Source organism: Hoplias malabaricus, chromosome 8 (assembly GCF_029633855.1).
Source record: "Hoplias malabaricus isolate fHopMal1 chromosome 8, fHopMal1.hap1, whole genome shotgun sequence".
Lineage (NCBI taxonomy): Eukaryota > Metazoa > Chordata > Actinopteri > Characiformes > Erythrinidae > Hoplias > Hoplias malabaricus.
In genome coordinates, this window is record NC_089807.1 from 20,982,791 (window position 1) to 21,004,100 (window position 21,310).

The window sequence follows — 21,310 nt, forward strand, 5'->3', positions numbered from 1 at the left end:
TGTCATCCTCCGCCAACACATATTTCTCTATTGCATGTACGAAGCCATAAATGTGCTCGCAAATTAGATTTTTCGGGACTAAGTAAGGTTGTACAAAACTCTCTTACGGTCATGTTTAATATAAAGCATCGAAATCATTTTAAAAGCAGACAGGGGCGCGCTCTTTGCTGCGGGGACTATATGCCGGCGTAGGGACAAATTCTGCTGGTCTGTGCTGAGGCTCGCACCGCACAGTGCGCTGTAGTGAGCAGCGACGCCTGTGATTGGTGCGTTTGTACCTGCAATGCGTCACTCTCTCTGGCCTGCGTTGCACTGCGTTCCGAGTCAGTCTATAGGCTGCATGAATCGCCCCAAGCAGAACGTGGACTTCACATGGAGATGGCTGGGCAACTCTCAGCATAATATTTATGAACAGTCGTTAAAAAAAAAACAAATGTTACAGCTGGGGTGTGGGAAAAGTTTTTCGAATGTTCTTCATGTACATGTGTTGGAAATACGTTGGAACAAGTTTTCTTAAAAAAAAATTGTGAAAACAAAATACTTTGAGCATTACAACTGCAGACTCCATCAGTCGGGAATTTCCACAGAAGCCCTGAAGTAGCACTTAAAGGGACCCATAAATTAATGGCTGACTTTAGCACACTTAGTTGAATGGATCTGAGCACTGGCCGTGGAGTGCAATCTGTTTGATTTCTCTGTAAAATAGACTGGCAGTGAAGCCTGTAGGTGGATGTTTTCCTCTACCGTGCTGGTGCTGGAACAGGAGAATGAGATTGGGCTTTTGCAACTACAGCTACTAAAGACTAATGTGTGTATTCCAAATAGCGCAATGTAAATTTCCACAGAGAATTTTTTTATTAGTCATGTTAATGCTTGGGCCATAACTGTGTGGATGTGTCAGATATGGTGTGGTGTGGGGACTAGCAGCAGGTCTGTGGGCTTGCTGTGGTCTGTTTGTGTTCACTGTGAGGGGACGACAGTCAGTATCTGATGCTTGGCTTCTCTATGCTTCAGTGCGCAGCTCTCCCCCTCTCTCCCACTGGCCACCTGTCTCTGGACAGAGCCCAAGGAAGTAACAGGTGAGGGAGCAAAAACTGTGGAGGTGTTGTTAGTCCTAGAATTGAATACATCCTTAATTTTTCATAGTAGCCACCATAGGGAATCAGTCTATTAATGTGTATTAATATATGATATTCATCTTCAGTCACTTTAATGTGTAAACATTTAAAATAATCAGAATAATTACACCGGGATTTAAAATGACCTCTTTTAGCATAGTTATCTTAATAATATGCACATGTAAACATATGGATACAGAAACTATGAGGCACATACAGACATGTTCACACACAAACAGGAAGTAAAATGTCCACACCCCATGTGCTCACCCACTGCACACATACACATAATATTCATTACTGCTGTAACAGTCCCTACTGCTGGTCTGATACAACATCATATTATATGATGGCCTCAGCTTGGCCTTTGCTAAAGCCATTGCAGCTTGATCTACGCAGTAGAATCCATTCACTTCCATCTGTTTTCTGAACTGGTTTTGCAACTCATGGAGGGGATTATGCAAAACAACAATGAATGAAGTCATAAAGGACCCTGGATGTATTAGGAAAGTTGGCAGCTTCTTTTCATGTTTAGTCTTGGGTTGGAAAAAAGGTACAGTTTGTGCTCACAGCTCACAGTGCTACACATAGAATTGCTGGGTTCTGCTGTTCGGGAACAACCTCTGTCCATCCAGTCCTGCTTCAGGAAAAGTGTTTTTATTTTTATTTATTTATTTATTTTGTAAAAGCAACAAAAACAAAAATTGATGGCTCATTTTAAATATCTTAATTTAAATGAGAAATATACAAAGAATATATTACCATTTTGTTTTCACTTAACCTTTTAATGTAAGTATAAACAAATGTACAATTTGACACACTTGTGAAACACACTTAAAAAATTTGCTGAAATAACCATGGACTTCCTGGGAGAAAAAACTTTGCCTTGATGGCAGCATATGTCTCCTTGTACAACAAATTTCATGTTGCAATCACTAATGCAGTGGTGGACTTTGTTAGGTGACAGGAGTTTTACATAGTTCTTGTGACCCTGTGTGGCTATATTTATTACAGTAGCCTGAGGAGTTCTAATGCTGTCTTAGGACACAAAAACCATGTATATTCTGCAGTGGTATCCAGCCTTGATCTACATAGACTGAGATTTTTTTGGATTTCCAATACATGTACAATACATCTTACATTAAGAAATATTTTTGTTTTATTTGAGGTTTGCTACAAAAAGGTGACTTACAACCCTTCATTGCTTGCATAATGGATGCTCCTATTATAACTTTAATACACCAGCTTATAGTGTTATGTTTGCTGTATTTGAATGTTTTGTACTTTTTTTATTTGCTTCTATTCCAAATTTGTTTTGAGTGAGTTGTGATTAAATTTATGAAATACAATCAAGTTGGGCAGTGAAAACATATTTTTTTTATTTTTAATAATTTTACAAAACAAACAAACAAACAAACATGGTTTTGTCTTTGGACCTAGTTGTATGTTGTGGACTTCTAGTTTGAAGATTTCTATATTTTAGAGGCTTTGAGAAAATTGGCTTATTGGAATGTACACTGTGAGCAAATTAATGGGCTATTAAACCTGTATCCAATCTATTTGATATAGAGTGTCTAGATTTCAGCCAATTGCTGTGCAGTGCAGTACACATTTTCTTTTGTGTCTCATGCTGTAGTACATGTGTTTGTATGTTCATGTGCACTTAAAGGATAAGGCTCGTAACTCTGTTGGAGTTTTATCCTTTTTATAGGCCGGCCAGTAATTGTCATGAAAGGGCTCTTTGTGGGTGTGAAGAATGCCAGCATTTTATTCAGGTTTATGTAATATGCGCTTTTCTGAGCCTTCACCGTAAGATTGTGTTTGTGCAAGTGCACATACATTAAGGTCTCCTGCATGACATGCTTGTCCTAGAATAGTCACAGGATTTCTTTGCATGAGGAACAGTATACTGTATGTGGGTTTGAGTGTGAAGGCAAGTTTGTGTCTGTGCTGTTCCAAATGTGTTCCCATTCCTGAAATGACTCACCATCCCCTGCTTTCCGAGCCCATTTCTCTGTTCTCTTGCTAGGTTTGTCTTTTTCTCTTCCTCAGAAGCATGTTGTATGGCTAACTGCCTCTCCCCTTAACAGAGCAATGGGCTGTGGGCTAGATTGTTCCAGAAGACAGAATAGGGAAGGGTCAATTTGAGGCTAGGCCCCAGGAGCAAGGCAGGGTCAGACATAGCCGAGTCCTGGCCTGAACCATGTGACCTTGTACTTTGGAGTCCATGTGAGGGCACTGAGAATTAGGATGTGGAGTGGTTTCTAAGCTGTTCCTTTCAGTAAAATTTCTGCTTCAAATGGCCCCTGAAACAGCCTTCTCTACTTTGCTTTAGGCAAGTCCTTTCATTTAAACTGCCCGAGGCCCAGTTTTTTACCTGTGTAATGAGAGGGTGTGCCATATTTAATGTATGAGGCCTTAGAATGCACAGGGCTAGTGAGTCAGTTTTCACAAGTGTGTGTTAGCCTGTAGAGCAATACTTAGTTGTTGTTTGTAAGGGGGTGTGGGTGCCCTTGAGCGTTCAAGTGGCAACCGCCATGCAATTTTCATCATTCCACAGTATGGACACCTGCATTAAAGCTCTAGTCATATTCCAGCAAGAAAACCTGATTGGCATTGCTTATATTCAACTGCTCACTTTCAGTTTAAACCAAGTTCAAAAATTGTACTCTGCTTTCACGTCAATGGCACAATTGCATCTGCAGATACTGCAAATGAAGTGAGCCCAGGGTCTCCACAGATAACGTAACGTAAAGATAAGCCTTCTGAATGTCATGAAAGAGCTTAGTTCAGAACCTCTGTGTTTTATGGTTTTATTGCCATGTGATAATAAACTGCAGCGTGCAAAGTCCAGCTGCATGCTTGTGAGCATTATGATTGGGCACTTGAAAACAAAAAATCTAAATTAGGCATTATATCACTCCTGACCCATGCTGACAGTGGTTGTTAAATTAAGCACTAGATGAGAGGTGTCTAGGAGAACTTGTGGGGCTCGGGTAGGGGCCAGGCTTCACTAGAGTGTGATATATGCAGATGATAAAAGTTTCTTGAACTGTGGTCATACGCAAAACACAAAAGGTGAACGTACAATGGACCATTTGCAAAGAAAGCAAGAAAAAAGGGGCTGTGGGAAAACAAGGAACAGGTAGGTAGCTGGAAAAAAGGGAGGGGAAAGTGAGAGACCAAGGGAGTGAATCTGAGAATGTATTTGCGTTTGTGTGAGGGAGAAAGAAAGAGTGTGTGCATGTACATGCAGTGCACTGCCCTTGACCCCCACTCCCTGTGTGGGACTCCCTCTGCAGTGCAGGACTGCAAAGCACTCTGATGATCTCATCTTGCAGGGAACACACACACACACACACACACACACACTTTCTCTCCCTCACTACGTTCATGCTGCATAGGCAGACTAGGAGCTGCAGAGGTGCAGGTGTCTGCCCAGACTAAAACACATTGCTTCTTGTGATTGACTGCATCCCAGCATAACCACTACAGCACACTGCCACCCAGTGGCGAAATACGAGAACAATAACTTTAACCTCACAGGCATACTGCTGATTCAAGCACCTTGTATAGATCAGTCCTGGCAGATTTAAGATATACCAGATTAGTTACTAATGTGCATAATGTAAGACCACCAGGCCTTGAGAATACTTGTTACATACAGTACTGTTCCAATACATGTAAAAAGCTATTTATTTGCACAGTAAGAGTTTATTTGCTTACAAAACAAACACAAATATTAGAATTTAAACAATTATTATTATTATGTGAACGTGTTGGTTTAACCCTTTCCAAATCTCTTCTCCTTCCAGGGAAGTATTATTTGAAGTTATCATCCATTACCTAGTTAATAATTATGATGAATCAAGTGTGCTGTTGATTTAACAAATCCATACAATCAATGACAACATCTGGAAACTTTGGTCTTTACACTAGTTCACAACAGATCTGCTCCTTTTTAAAAGAAAAATGCTTTTACTCTATTAATTTATTTTGGATTTTTGTTTGAAAAATAAAATTGTATACAAGCACCATTTCATTAAGAAATATTGTTTTACATAATAATAATATTAATCTTAGTACTTTTTCACTTAGTACTATCTACAGATTTTTTTTCTTTTTAAAAAGCCCCAAACACATATGTGAAATCTTTCCAATTTACTGTGTTATTAAACACAAGTAGTGTTTAAAGATTTTTACTTGCATTTTAGCAGCATATTTTAAGGTTTGCACCCAGAATATGCATCTGAGTCCTTGAATATAACAAGCAAAATTGTAATTAAAAACAGCCCTAGACTTTGATGTCTGCAACACACCCAAAATAAGTTTGAATGAGCAACTATTCTGGAGTGTGTTGAAAGTTTTGTCTGAAAGTCTTTTCTTAGAATCATAAATTCTTGTTTTCATTTTACACAATGTCTTATTTTTTCAGAAATTTTTTTATAATACTTATATTTCTAAACTGAAAACTATAACCTACATAAAAATTCAATTTTATTTTCTTCAGTTTTGTGTACATTTATTTATAATGATACATAGTATTTTAATGGCAGTAACATAATTTTCTGCAATTTCCCTAAAGATAAATAAATTGTCATTCATCCAAACAGTTTGAAACAAATAAAACAGAAAATTCTGTACAGTGCTGTGTGGGTGTGTAACATATTTTCTCAGAGAAATTCACAAAAGCATAAACATGAAATGGATAATTGCACTTTTCTGCATTCGACAATCATCATTAAAACCTGGTGCATTAGTTTACTGCTGTTCTTCAGGCCTCTGCCCAGCAGCTCCCTTTACTTGAGTGTACTACTGCTCCATTCCTTATCTCAAAAACTCTATGAAAAAACACACATGAGTATCAGATCGACCAATCACAGCAACCTTCAGAGGGCATCACCAAGGCATTTTGACAGCAAGAGGAACAGCAGATTCACACATTAAACATTCACTATTCATTTTTACAATATTCTTTTAAAGTATTTCATACATAAATTACTGAATTTCATTCTATATTACATGGCTTAATGCTCATTCATCATTTTTTCTGGAACAAGAGACTTCTACTCTTCTGAGATGGTTTTAAACTAAACATTTCTGTGAGGATTTGATTGTAGTCAAGATGTTATTCTGGTTCCCAAAAGGTAATCCAAATCATTCCAAAGGCATTGGATGGAGGGAGCTCTATCACTCCATGGAAAGTAGTTCCATGGCCCAGTGCTGGGGGTTTATAGCCCGCTAGCTAATGACAAGCTAAGGTCATTGTGCAGCTGCCCCTGAGCATCCCATTCTACTGGGCAATGCTTTTCTATGCAGATTTTACTAGCTGTAGATGCATTATTTAAGGTCCCCTATGGGTGCAACTTAAAGTAGCTAAATTATAGGGGCATCTATAAACTCGTATGTACAATATATTTCCTTAACCCTATGTCAAAATACTGAAAAATGATATAATTGGAAAGCTGAAAACAAGCTGCATGAGGCAGACAGCTATGTTACCTTTTCTGTATCTTGTATCGGGGTGTGATGTTGTCAAGGATACGGGGGCTGCAGTGGCTTTTGTACTGCAGCGCAGGGTCATCGTAGTTTAAATGAGAGGCAAAATGCTCATTCACATACACTGGCACCATGTGAGGAATGCTTAACACAGAGGGGGACAAAACACAGTTCACATGTTTTAAATGCAACATTCAAAGGTTTGTACAGAACCTACACTGGATTTAGGGGAGCACGCAGCCATGGGGGAAAAAATACATGAAAGAAACACTACGTAATATTTTTAACCTTAAAATTACACTTTCAAAATCACTGTGATGCTCCACTGATGTGTCAGGATGAATAAAGCCTCTGTCATTTCTACTCTGGGCTCTGTAACTTTGGAAGTAGGAGGGTTGGAATGTAGGATTTTGTATCCCACCCATTCTCCTTGCACTCTCTCTGCCTCTGAGTGAGTCTATGTTTTTTTTTTTCATCTCTCACTGTTCTCAAGTTGGAATTTAAATGATTTAAAAGAAACAAATGTATAAAAGTATTTGACAGATACTCTGGTTTGAAATTGTGGGAATTGGATAGGGACAATGTGTCTATGTTTTTGACTGTGTGTGTGTGTGTGTGTGTGTGGCAACCCCAGGACCCTAAAGCTGCATGACAGCGACACTATCTGTTGAACCTTTTACCATATATTTGTTTTCAAGGCATTTTTTCTATCTCCCCCTATAGAGAGTAAACATGAAATAGTTGCCATGTTTATATTAAATTTTACCTGAGCTTTATATCTTCTAAGAAAATAATGAGCACGATTTTAGTCATTTCAGGTGAAATTGGCTATGTGTTGTTATTATTATGTATATTCCGATGTATATTATTAGCTATGGTATTGTGTTTATATGAACGCTTCATTATTAGATGTTCTGTGTGTGTGTGTGTGTGTGTGTGTGTGTGTGTGTGTGTGTGTGTGTGAGTGAGAGAGAGAGAGCTCTACTCACTCTCCAGTGACCCTCTTCCTGTGGGAGCAGCAGAAGCAGGCCAATGCAGCCAGAAGGAGCAGCAGCAGGAGGGGGATGCCGATACCCAGGACCAGGCTTAGAATCAGGGGCTTCTTATCCTCCAGAGACTTGGCAGCTGGAGTGCCTGTGTGGTTAAGGCTGCCCCTGTCTTAGAGAGAAAATACCATTTAGGCTTTGAATGTGTCTTCCCTTTTTAGTCTCCAGAAACGGCAGGAGGATTTTTCCTTTTGTCACATTTGTAAGATTTGTTGTGGTTTTTAAATACAACATGCAGAATACAATATGTTGCTTAACTGATAAATATGCTTTTTCGAAATCTACCTTACTCTGACTTACCTAAAATACAAGTCTGGGTCTCCTTGACGTCAGTGCCATTACATACACATCTGTAGCCTCCATAGGTGTTGGAACAAACAGCTGGATTTTTACACAGTGTGTTGTTGGTTTTGCATTCATCAAGATCTGAGAGTACATCAGAATAGTGGGGGTGGGGTGAGGGTGAGGGGGCAAAAGTTTAAACAGCTGTTGAAAGATGAATATATCTGCTTTTACACCTAAAAGATCAAAGTATATCATGATGTTTTTCTTGAATACATAATGAATTACATCGTTATCCACACTTGTCTGCATTGGTTTTGCACTGGGCTAATGTTGCTAGCATGTAATGTAAGTTTAAACCTCACTAATTTTCTCTGTGCAAATTGCCTCCCCCAATCGTACTGGCCTTACAATGTGTATGGATTTGTAAGTATGTTAAATATTTGGTCTATTGGGTCTTGGACAAGTAACTACAGGAATAAGAATAAAACACTAGAATTTTTTTTGCTAAATGCTTGCTTTTAAAGTTTCTTTTTTATCATTGAAATTTGGTTACCTCCTACATAAACATCTGTGATCCCGTAGTAGGGTTTGACCCGGTTCATGTAGTCCATCACGTACCAATGAGGAGTGTCACTGGACACATTGACTCTGTACTCATTCATCACACTGTCTGACACTAAGTCAGGGTGCATGACACTGGCATTGTAGAACTTGTTTTCAAATCCCATTGAAAGTATCTGCTCCAACTGTAGAAGAAAAGTAAAGGTTTGTTTTCTGGTATTTCTAAATATAATGGATTTCTGAAATGATTTTCCAGTTTGGCATCAGCTTTGTGGCATCCACAACAATCAGGGTGAGTAAAGTTTTAATCTTGCTGTAAGTGTAACTACATTACTGATATTCTCAAGAAAGCAGTACCAGGTCAGGCACAGAAAAAACTTTTAAAACCAGGAACTTTGCATTGCATTGCATTTCTTTTCATCTCTCACCTGTTTCAGTTGCTGCTGTCCACCTTTTGAATCTTTCCAGGTCACGGACACATGGAAAATGTTCCAACCTGAAAATAAGAAGCCATCTTAACTTTATATATATTACACATACATTTATAGCAGCTGTTCCTCAATCCCAAAAGTGATTCTTACCTGGAGGGTTAGCCGAATCACCTAAACATTCAAAAACAATGAAGTGTAAAAAATAAAATACAAATAATTCCAATAAAATAAAATAAAATAAAGCAAAATACATCATTCTTTTTAAACAAAGCCCCGTCTCTTTGAAACATTACTTTGATTGAAGGACAAAGCATTCTTAAACATTAATAGAAGTTAATGGAACAAAATTTGTTTCTATGTATGACCTTTATGACCTTATCTATGACCTTTTCAAGAGGTCACTTGATCAATCGGTAAATAAAACTTTTAACAGGGTAAAGGCCACTGGAGGTGCAAGGTTTTGTCCTGTCACTGATGACATATGAATTCAAACTTTATTTCTTACCACAGCCATTGGATTCCAAGTTGCTCTGGTAGCGACAAGAGCAGTAAGATGAACCATATGTATTCACACACTCATACTTAGCATTTTGACAGGCTGTGGGGTTTAGACACTCATTTATATCTGTGAATGCCAGAAAACATGGAGATTTGTCACTACATGTGTCATGCATATGTATGTTTGGAGCAAGAGTATGAGCACGTGAGCATTTACCTGTACAGTTTTTTCCATTGCCAGTAAAGCCAAGTTTACAACTGCACGTATAGTTATAGCCAGTGCTATAACAAATGGCCATCGTGTGACAGGGAGCAGGAAAAGGAGGAAGACAGAAATCTTTGGATAGCGAAGAGAAAGTACTTTAGTGTTCTTACTCCATCAGGGAAGAAGTGTATACACCAAATGAATGTAATAGAAGCTTTATACATGAATAGGTTTTATACAAATAATTTGCACATATGAACTTAATTTTCTCCACACAGCACTGGTAGAATTATAAATCAGCTGGGCATTGTGAATGACTATTAGTAAATATGCTTTTTTGAACTAAAAATATATCAGGGACTTTTTTTTCACATGCAAGCAAATGTTATTAATTCAAGACAAAGTGAGTCACGCTAACCATTTTCAAAGCACTTGTAGCCCTGTTTGTACTCAGAGACTGTGGGAGTGGGGCATGCTCCACATGTGAAGCTGTCTGGCTCTCTCTGACTGAAGCAGGCCACTCCAGGGAAGCAGGGTTTTCCTTTACACACGTCTGTTCGATTTCCACAGTACTTGCCACTGAAACCTGCTGGGCACAGACACCCCACAACCTGGATCACAAGAATTACAAAAAAGAGCTAGTGAGGAACAGCATATGTGAATGTTCCAACTAAAATAAACTCAACTTGAAAGCCTGGGTCTAACACAACAGCAGCACTATCTTGGGTGGTTAAAGTGCACGGTCTGTGTTGAGCCATCAAACAATTCAGTAAGACCCATTCTCAATGCAAAATTCTGATGTTCTTGTGGATGAATTCATCAAATCCTCCCAGAAATATTCCTAAATCTATTAAAAAAATCACACTAGAACAGCAGAATATTACTGCAATAAAAGAAGATAAACACTGACCATCTGCATTTATCATTACAAAGAGCAAATAATAAATCCTGTTTAATCCTGTTTATATCTGTTATGGTTGTGCAGAATGAAGAGTGCTGTGTACCTGAAACTTGCCCTGCAAATGATTCTCAACCACGCTCTGGTACTGACAGCTTCCTCCATTAAGACAGTTGCAGATCTGCAAGATGGGGCTGAGAAGCGAGCTGGACATGTAATCACTGACCTGCACGGTCAGCAGCACAGGCTGAATGTTGAGCGGTGTCCAGACCAGTACACCATCACCTTCAGCAAGAAGAAACTTCATTCTATATTACATTACACTAAACTGCATCATATATTCCAAATGTGAAAATACACCTAATGTTTCTAGATTAAAATGTTAACACCAGATATTTGGAACTATTACTTTATATATTATGCTTTTCCATAATGCATTTCACGAGATTCAAATTTAATGCAGAATCTCTGATAGATCTAAGTGTCAGCATAATAATTGTTTTATAACATGGAAAAAAAATTACAGTTAATAAAAATGTTGGATTGCTTTATAATTCAAGAACTTCATTGTATTACAATCAGCCCACTGTACTTGTTGTTTCAGAGGGGTCTTACCTGTGCCTATGGTGGCCTGTGGTGGCCGTGGGTTAAGCAATGAGAAACTGAATGCATCTCTGTTTGCATCCTGGGCTAAAAACTGCACTCTCACTGTACTGTTCACCTTACAATGGATCACTTTGGGCTCACTCACCATGGGCGGCATGCTCCCTGTTTCAAATAATCACAATTAGTGAAAACAGGTCCTGTTCATAGAGAATATAAAGGCCATCCTAAAATTGTCAGTCTGCAATGGATTTTAGAGATTTTTATGCATTTAAATTTGAGCAGGGTGGCACGGTGGTCCAGCAGGTAGTGTCACACAGATCCAGAGACCTGGAGGTTGTGGGTTCAAGTCCTGCTCCTGGTGACTGTCCCCAGTCTATGTGGGTGCTTCAGTTTCCACACAACGTCCAAAAACATAAGTTGCAGGTGGATTGGCAACTCAGAAGTGTATGTAGGTGTGAGTGAACGTAAGTTGTCCTATGAAGGACAGTCGCCCCCTCCAGGGTGTGTTCCTGCCTTGCGCCCAGTGATTCCGGGTAGACTCCAAACCCACCGTGAACCTGAACTGGATAAGCAGTTACAGATAGTGAATGAATGAATGAATGCCTTTGAGTAATTGCAGAGCACAACCAAGAGTCCTAATATACAATGTTTTTTTAGACAGTGACACTAACTTAGTTACTGTCTAAGTATTTATATTAGAGGCTTTCTAAAATAAAAAGGAATAAATTAAGAGATTAAGATTAGAATGCATATTAAATACTAGGTCAGAATGACTTCATTGTTTAGGGTCATGTGGTAACAAAGAGGGCAATCTCACCAAAGATGACAGCGAGGTTTTGGATTCTTTGTTGGTCCTTCAGGGTCTGCAGCCCCAGGCCGGTGTTGTCTGTGGCCAGGGAGTCATGCATACATTGAATGCTGCTCTGGCAACTCTGCTGAATTGTGGTCAGAGTGCTTGGACTAACTGACGCCATCAGTTCCTCTGTGCTCACAGGCTGGAAGGGTGTCAGGGGAGGTGGAAAGAACAGGAGATTCTCCGGAACAGGCACAGCCCCTGTGGAATACAGGGACATGGTAACAGTCCGTAAACACAACTCTGTAAGAAGGTGAGATGTTATCTTTCCATAAAAGGATGCTCCAATGGAAAATAAGACACAAGTGGATTTCTAATTCAGGATCTACCTTTTTAAACGAACAACATGCTGTCGTTTTGGAAAACTGTTGGAAAGCAGGTATTACTTTAATGTAAACACAGTTGCTTAAGCCAGTAGATACCTCTAGGCCCTTGGTTAGAATGTACATTTAACAAAATCATTTAATAATAATAATATAACCAATATTATGTATTCCTTCTTTAATGTCTTAAGACGGTGGTTCCCAATTTTTTTCTGCTGTGCCCCCATTTTGTAGATGATAATATTTTATTCATAATAAATGTTACTAAGGATGTAAAAATTCTTTATTTTTTTAAATTAGTGGTGATAATTGGGCTACATTCTTAGATAATGGCTGAACCCTAGAATGAATAGGCTTTGTTTACCCTGAGGTTAAATTAGAAAAATTCTAACATCCAAAAATATTTAACAGTAAGCCCTCTGGCCAAAACTGATGTATGTTATCATGCTTACATTTTTAACAAAAAAGATTGTTGCTTTGATATTTTCTGAATATATTTATTTATTTATTTATTTTATTTTATTTAGAAAATGGTTTCAAATCATGCAGCTTCGCGGTACACTCACAGGACTGCCCAAACTGGGAGAGCTTGTCCTCAGAGGGGGGGCTGTTGTCAGACGGAAGCAGCAACAGGCGGCCGTTAGAAAGCAGGAAGTCGTCCGTGGTGTTGGAGCTCCAGAGACCCAGCAGACCCACAGTGCGGTTGAAGAAGTTCTGAGGAACCTGTACCTGGACAGATATTCTCCCTGCGTCCCCCATCCACACTGCCACACTGAGACCACCCTCATAAACCACAGCACAGCTCACTACAGAGGAACAACGCACTGCCATGCCTTGCTTACCCGAATACACCACGCCTGTCCGAGCACAAGAGGGCGATATAGTCAAACAAATCACACGCACATAACCATGTAGCAAACACATCACACGTGCCCAACACCACGTGAAGCCACAGTCAAAAGGTAGAGGTCATGGCCTTATGGTTAGAGGAGTGGGTTTGGGACCAAAAGGTGGCATTGCAGGGTCCCAACTAACTGTGGTATAATAAAATGTATTTGTCAAAATGAAGGCCGTTCTATAATTCGAGTGGGGGCTTTACAGTTAACAAATGAGTATGCGTTCTGAATGCTTAACAAGAAAACAAAGACCATTGTACTGAACAAGTATTCAAATGATTCAAGCCTGCTTCATAGTTAATGTAACTGCCATATAATACAGAACTCCATAATTTTAAAACTACAACAGCTCTGTCCTTACCTGCTGAGACTGGCATATCCACATCATTGATTAACAATGCAAGCTTCTCTTCAGATACAGAACGTCGCCATTCCACCTGTAGCAAAACACATCTTTGAACCACCGATGAAAACACAGAAGAATGTTTAGCTCAGTTATCTTCATTCTATGGTCATTTTACCCACTAAAACTTCTCAAACATATCTGAAGGGCTATTTTATGTCCCGAGTGTTTCTTTTTTCTTTAAATATAAAAAAGTAAAAGGTAGCTAATTTTTTCTTTAATACAGAGTTTGAATATAACTAGACATAGTGCCAGTCACAGCTGCATAGAATAACATTGTAACCTTGCCGAAGGCCTGGTGGTATGCAGCTACGCGTGCTAGCGTGGGCACTCTTCTGGGCTGGCCATTAGTCTCCAGCACTGCAGTCTGTCCCTGCAACGTGAAGACATTGGAGCCTGTACTCGAGGACAGACGAACAATGACAAATACTCCTAGGGCCTTGAAAGTGTAGGTAATTCCATCAAATGTAACAAAATGGAGGCTTCCAAATGCCAAACCTGTATGGATGCAAAGAACAAATGAGTAAGTTTAAACTCACAGTAATACACAGTTTTCAGGACTGGGGATGGGAACTGTAGTGTCTATGTAACATTTATTTAAATACTTTTGTAATATGTAGCCTATGTCAACATTTCAAAATACATTCATAGTACCATGGTTTGTGAAGCAACAAGTGGTGGTACACCAGCTGACCTTGAAAAATGTATTATATGTAAGGAATTAATAATTGAAAATGTAATTATTTCATGTGTTAATTACACCATTTTTCACAGTTTTCATTATGCTTTAATGAAATTTGTGTGTGAAAATATACAACATAGGCTATACAATATAGGCTAACAAGGCGTCTTTTCCAGGGACTTGACTAGTGTCCTCTCAATGGCCAGCAGAGCTAGGCTGCTTAAACGGCCTTGACCCATGTGAAGTGTGTCCGCCTTTGCTACTACGAATCTTTACACCAAAGGATCGCTGATTCACTCATTTCGCTGTCAATCAAAAAGGGATGCAGCCTCAGAGAGATCATCCAATCATCATGCAGAAGCTGAGCGTCCGGGCCAGCCGAGGCCAGCTCACTGCCCCATAGACCCCCAGAGACGCTGAGCCCAGCATTTATCCAATGACTTGTCTCATTTCGCTACACTTCGCTGCTTCGCTATTGAACTCTGTGGACGTTTAAATCACTGTGAAACCGCGGGAATGATTGAGAGGAAAGCTGCATCTTTACCAGTGATAAGAAGCTGATTCTGAACAAAAGTTGAGCACGTTGTAGTGCATATTTATTCAATGACATGTACACACAACAGTATATATTTGATCACTTATTTTTTTACATTTTAGGGGAAGCTGAGCTTCCCTTGCAGTCTTAGAGCAATCACCACTGAGTTCAAGGGAAGGTGTGGGGCAGCGTTCCCCCCATATTTTTTTTGGGAGGGAAAGCAATCCCCAAGTATTTTGTGAAATCCATGTAAAGAAAGCCCAGTTTCAGCTGCTACCTGGACCTAAGCAAAGGCTAGAGACAGACACAAGCAATTTGGACTTTATTACAAAAGGGGCAAAGTGGAGACGAGTAAGACAAGCTGAGACCAAGCCTGAGAAATACTCAGAAGTCCAGAAAGACTAAATCCAGAGGCAAAAATAGAGAGAAACAAAGTGAGAGCTCTGTACACGTAAAAAAAAGAATCACTGTGTTGCATTCTCCTATAGCCTTTTACAGCATCTTATAAATGGACTTTTCTTCTTGTCTTAATTTTGTCTTGTCTTGTTCTTAATTGTTCTCATAAATGTATTGTGTTTAAAACTTTCAGTTTAAGCCCTAGTTATTCATAATCTCTATATTATTTTAGTACTTGTTTTGGAATCATCTTGTGTAAAGCATACACACATAAAGTAAAAAGACAACAAAAACATGCAAATATTCACACCTTATACCCTGCAACTGCCCTAAAGAACAGAGAAAGAATCAGAGTTGCACATGTTTCTGTGATAAGACTCATAGGTGGTACTTGTAGGTTTTGTTTTGATAAAGGGGAACACTTGGTCTAAACATTTAGAGAACCATAGCCTTAATATAATAGTGTGGTTTGTGAGCCAGCATGTGCATGTTTATGTTAGAAATTATATAAATTATACTAAATGGGTTTTACACATGAAATGATCATAACTGGATTTTAACCTGAATCAAACAGCTCAAACTGTCAGTTGATTTGAGTTTCTGTTTGATGATATTATAACTTGTTTGTGTTTTCTTGTTTGTGTTTGTGTTTACACATGAATGTAAATATGTATTTCAGTGTATTTGAAGTGAGGGAGACCAGCACTGACCAATCCCTGGTGCACCTCTGTTCCCAGGAATGTTGGGATCTGTGCTAGTCCAGCCAAAGCCCTGGCACCGGTCCAGTGGTCTCTTGGCTAGGTACAGATGGCACAGTGGTGACTGGACACAGCACCACTGGAAAGGCAAGAGGTCTTTTTCTGCAGAAACAGAATTACAAGTAACATGTTTGTGGTTTTGTGTAAAGCATATTTATCAGAGACACTTTATTGCTGATATATTGCTGAGTTAAAATTCCTTAAAATTTACCGATGTGATCCTGTGTCTTGTCTTTCAAAAAGTAGCGCTCACTATATCCAGCCAGCAATGGACCTTGTGGATCAAAGACACATGTTTTTCCTGCATTTTGCTTGTTGAAAAGAATGGATTGAAAGACTTGGCCCCCACTACCACCCCAGCGTATGCCTCTTAGCTCCTTCACAAGCTGGCTGTTCTCTGTTGGGAATGTCTCATAGCCAAAGCTCGGGTCTTCCATGGCCTGAGTACGTGTACAAGGGCATGGGGATATCCCTAATGCCCATTCCTTGGGGTCTGGTTCCTTCGTAGCCCAAACCTGGCACAGTCTCATGGAGTCTGTGCTGACAACTGTGGCTCCATTCAGGTCATAAATTAGCTGCCCCAACTGCCCTGTGTTACCCACAATAGTCTGGGGGCGATAATGCCCACCTGAGCCAAAGAGGTTGCTTAGAGGTGTGGGAATCTCATTGTGGAAAGTGATGGCACCATCAGTGTAGCCTATTAGAGCATTGTGGTTAATCCTCTGTCCTGGACCCCATTTCATGTCACTGTAACGGAGTAAGGCAAATGAGCGGTATCCATCCGTGGCCAGAATGCACTGGAATGTGTTTGTCTATAAAGAAACATAAATATCAATCAATTATTAAAGATTCTCAATGTATAGCACAAGCCCCATTCACAGCTGCATTTTTTCACACTTAGCAGGTTTAGTTAAATTAGAACGAACACTGCTATGGATGTTCTGTTTGTGTGATTTGTTATAACAACTGTCATGCAAAAGTATCTGTTCTACTGGTCATGGGGCATGGCTCAATGAAAAATGATTACTGCTGGAATTGTACACAATCATAGATCATGAAGAAACCTCTCACATGAAGAAAAAAACTCTACCTTTGAGGAGTTTTTTATTTGTGCAAATATATCATGGCAATAGATTCAGAACTGTAAATTTGAACACAAAATCCCATTGTGTTTGAAACGCATGTAAATCAGTCTGTGGCACTGCTCAGGTGTTATATGAGAGCCCAGGTTGCTCTGATAGTGGCCTTCAGCTCTTCTGCATTGTTGGGTCTGGTGTATTGCATCTTCCTCTTCATAATACCCCACAGATTGCCTATGGGGTTAAGGTCAGGGTAGTTTGCTGGCCAGTTAATAACAGGGAGACCATGGTCCCTAGACCAGGTACTGGTAGCTTTGGCACTGTGTACAGGTGCTCTAAAACTTCCTGGTAGATGGCTGCTTTGACCTTGGACCTCAGAAAACACAGTGGACCATCACCAGCAGATGACATGGCATATCAAATCATCACTGACTGTGGAAACTTTACACTGGACCTCAAGCAACGTGGATTCTGTGCCTCTCCTCTCTTCCTCCAGACTCTGGGACCTTGATTTCCAAAGGAACTGTAAAATTTACTTTCATCAGAGAACATAACTGTGGACCACTCAGCAGCAGTCCAGTCCTTTTTGGAAGCGAGACACTTCTGACTCTGTTCAAGAGTGGCTCGACACAAGGAATGCAACGCTGAAACCCATATCTTACATACGTATGTGTGGTGGTGGTTCTTGAAGCACTGACTCCAGCTGCAGTCCAGTCTTTGTGAATCTCCCCCACATTTTTGAATGGGTCTTGTTTCACAATCCTCTCCAGGGTGCGGTTATTGCTTGTACACTTTTTTCTACCACATCTTTTTCTTCCCTTCACTTCTCTATTAATGTGCTTGGACACAGCTCTGTGAACAACAGCCTCTTTAGCTATGACCATTAGTGTGTTGCTCTGCTTGTGTAAGGTGTCAATGATCGTCTTTTTGACAACTGTCAAGTCAGCAGTCTTCCCCATAATTGTGGAGCCTACAGAACTAGACTGAGAGACCATTTAAAGGCCTTTGCAGGTGTTTTGAGTTAATTATCTGATTACAGTGTGGCACCAGGTGTCTTCAATATTGAACCTTTTCACAATATTCAAATTTTCTGAGAAACTGAATTTGGGGTTTTCATTAGTTGTCAGTTATAATCATCAAATTAAAAGAAATAAACACTTGAAATATATCAGTCTGTGTGTAATGAATGAGTATAATATACAAGTTTCTCTTTTTGAATGGAATTACTGAAATAAATCAAATTTTTCATGATATTCAAATTTTATGATCAGCACCTATATATATATATATAAAACTGATACCACTATTAACAATACTGAGAATTAGGGATAATCACATTTCTCTGTTTTGTCTTTGGGTAGGGGTCTCCTTGAGAAATAATCTAAAATATATCTGTATTTTCCATTAAAAATTATGAAAACCATTATAGTATGTTAGTTTAATGTAATTTTAATGTATTATGGCACATTTTCTTTATAACAAGCATAAAACACACTAGTAGTACACTGATGTCTCGGCAGGTAGCGAGATAATTTCCAGTTCCACTTTAAATGAAGAATCAATTACATTCAAGTGCCTGACATTACTGCAATATTTAATGTGGAACTGGAAGATGTGGAATAAGAATCCAAATTCCGTTTCATATCTCAGAAGAGTTGGGTGTAGGTGATAATATATGAATGAGGGTTGAACTTAGCACATTACACCTTAACCATGCACTATGCAGTATTTTACATGTTTACATAGCATCAAATGACTCATTTGAATTTAAAGGTGTAGTGGAGTTAAGGCATCCTGAGCAGAGAAAGAAGCCAACCTTTGCTCTGCACCCTCAGGACTGTGTATTGTTCTGCCTGTGGAAACTTGGGCCCTCCCCACGTTTGTCTTATCCTCCCGAACAGTACTGGCATTGCTCACAAAGCTTTCTCTAAACAAGATGGCAGATCTTGAATGGGTTTAAAACAATCATCTCAGGAAGGCTGAGACTTTCAGAGGTAAACAAGGGGAGGGGTTCACCAGTTTGCAAGGGCGAAGAGTGAAACAATTCAAGAATCACATTTGTTAATGTGAAATAGCAGAATTCATTAAATCATTCAGTGAATCTGGAGAAACTCTTTACATGCAAATTACAAAGCCCAAAACCAATATTGACTGGCTGTGATCTTCAGGCCCCTCAGGAGACACTGCATTTAAAACACATATTATTCGCTGATGGAAATCCCTGCAATTGCTCAGAAGCACTTTCTGAACCACTGTCTGAGAACACGGATTGTCTGTGCATTCACAAATGCAAATTAAGCCATAGAGATGCCACCCATGTAGTGTGATTAATCATATAGCGAAATTATTTTTGGAAATCATGGATGCTGCATCTTCCAGGCTAAAAGGCAGAGGGATTGTTATAATTGCACAGCTCAAAAGCAAGCATCCGTGATTGTATTGCACATATCTGAATGTACTGAAATTGTTAATGCTGAACAATATATACAGGTTTTGGAGCAACATGCTGCCATCCAGACCTTGCATTTTTCAAAGAAGTCTTGCTTATTTTAGAAAGCCACTGCCAATCCACATTCTGCATGAATTACAACAGAGAGAACACACCACACTCCTCACAGACAGTCACCCGGAGGAAACCCACGCAGACGCAGAGAGAACACACCACACTCCTCACAGACAGTCACCCTGAGGAAACCCATGCAGACACAGGGAGAACACACCACACTCCTCACAGACAGTCACCCGGAGGAAACCCACGCAGACACAGGGAGAACACACCACACTCCTCACAGACAGTCACCCGGAGCGGGAATCGAACCCACAACCTCCAGGTCCCTGGAGCAGTGTGACTGTGACACTACTTGCTGCGCCACTGTGCCACGCATCAAGCAAGCAATGGAAAATATTTCAATTTTAAAACTACAGAAACTTGTCTCCTCATCTCTCAAATGTTGAGTGTTATAAAAAGAAGAGATGATGCAACACTTAGGTAAATGTGACCCTGTCCGAATTGTTTTTTAATATATTGCTGGAATCATATGAAAAATGGACAAATATTTCTCTGGACTTCTCCAACTTTTCTGGAGGTTAGGTTTGTACACATTCCTCATATACTTACCTCAGACAAGTTGACTTTCTGGTAGGATACAGGTAGCACACTGTCCCAGGTGATTTTCAGAATCCATAAAGGGGTGAATGCAGGTCCTCCTCTCTGTCCCTCATACTGACTAACCTCGTCTGCTGTACGGTTAAAGACCATTTGCGAATAGATATCTGTTATATTGGACTGGTAATACTCCTATTATAAACAGAGACATAGAATGAACAACTTCTCTGTTCTGTCACAGTTCAGACAATATATATATATATATATATATATATATATATATCAGGACCAGAATGAATAACAGAGTGAAACAAAGCACTTAATATGAAAATTAGGATGCATAAATGCATGACTATACCCCTGACCTGGTAGAACAGTTTCCCCTCTCCTAATGTGAGGTCAGCATCATCCCAGAACACAGCTAACATGGGCAGGCTTTCATTACCCTTGAAACCATTAGGGAATGGATTAGGAAGCAGAAGCTTCTCATTCTCGCTAACAGTCTGAAACTGGACCAGGCCATTGTCTGAAAACTAAAACAGATGAACAATCAACATGATTCAAAGTTTTATACCATTGTTTGCTAGTTAGCATTGTTTGCACTTAGAACAAGAAAAGTATAATTTCATATTACAAGAACTGTATTTAGATGTGTGGTAATATGATTCTATGGCTAGAGGTCTGCATTCCTGCTGGACTCCCGTGGGACTCTCGGGTCCCATTATATCTTGCAGCGTGGCTAAATTTCAGTGCCCTGCATGGGAGCAGGTGGCTGATCAGTGCAGTGACCATGGCTGCTGGACAACATAAACATGTAAAAGCATCTCGCAAAGTTTTAAAAACACTATTATTGATAAAATGTTGAAGCAGCTGAAATGAGTTTTCTCCACAGGGTGTCTGGACTCTCCCTTAGAGACAGGGTTAGGGGCTCAGACATCCGGGAGAGACACGGAGCGGAGCCGCTGCTCCTCCACGTCGAAAGGAGCCAGTTGAGGTGGTTCGGGCGTCTGGTTTGGATGCCTCCTGGACGCCTTCCTGGTGAGGTGTTCTGAGCATGTCCAACAGGGAGGAGGCTCTGGGGCAGACCAAGAACATGCTGGAGAGACTACATGTCTCGACTGGCTTGAGAACG

The 21,310-nt window shown here is 39.8% G+C and overlaps 1 protein-coding gene across 1 annotated transcript; it reads right to left on the bottom strand.

Annotated features, from left to right (window-relative positions):
* Nucleotides 1-5,702: 5,702 nt before the first annotated feature.
* si:ch73-105b23.6 (mucin-like protein) lies at nucleotides 5,703-13,165 on the bottom strand. Its single transcript, XM_066680140.1, has 14 exons — nucleotides 12,890-13,165; nucleotides 11,965-12,201; nucleotides 11,157-11,309; nucleotides 10,648-10,826; nucleotides 10,062-10,254; nucleotides 9,656-9,775; nucleotides 9,446-9,565; nucleotides 9,091-9,111; nucleotides 8,938-9,005; nucleotides 8,502-8,694; nucleotides 7,964-8,089; nucleotides 7,607-7,775; nucleotides 6,621-6,761; nucleotides 5,703-5,959 (listed from the first exon to the last, which is right to left on the bottom strand). The coding sequence occupies exons 1-14, from the start codon at nucleotides 13,152-13,154 to the stop codon at nucleotides 5,893-5,895; spliced, it is 2,052 nt and encodes a 683-aa protein (XP_066536237.1). The 5' UTR covers nucleotides 13,155-13,165; the 3' UTR covers nucleotides 5,703-5,892.
* Between the last annotated feature and the right edge of the window lie 8,145 nt (nucleotides 13,166-21,310).

Bases quoted from the DNA above. Each gene is read 5' to 3' on its own strand.
- si:ch73-105b23.6 (XM_066680140.1), bottom strand. From the start codon at position 13,154: ATGGCAGTGCGTTGTTCCTCTGTAGTGAGCTGTGCTGTGGTTTATGAG. The intron at 8,695-8,937 runs GTGAGAGATGAA...TTTCTTCTACAG, and splicing joins GACAGCAGCAACTGAAACAG to TTGGAGCAGATACTTTCAAT. The intron at 7,776-7,963 runs GTAAGTCAGAGT...TTTCTCTCTAAG, and splicing joins GACCCAGACTTGTATTTTAG to ACAGGGGCAGCCTTAACCAC.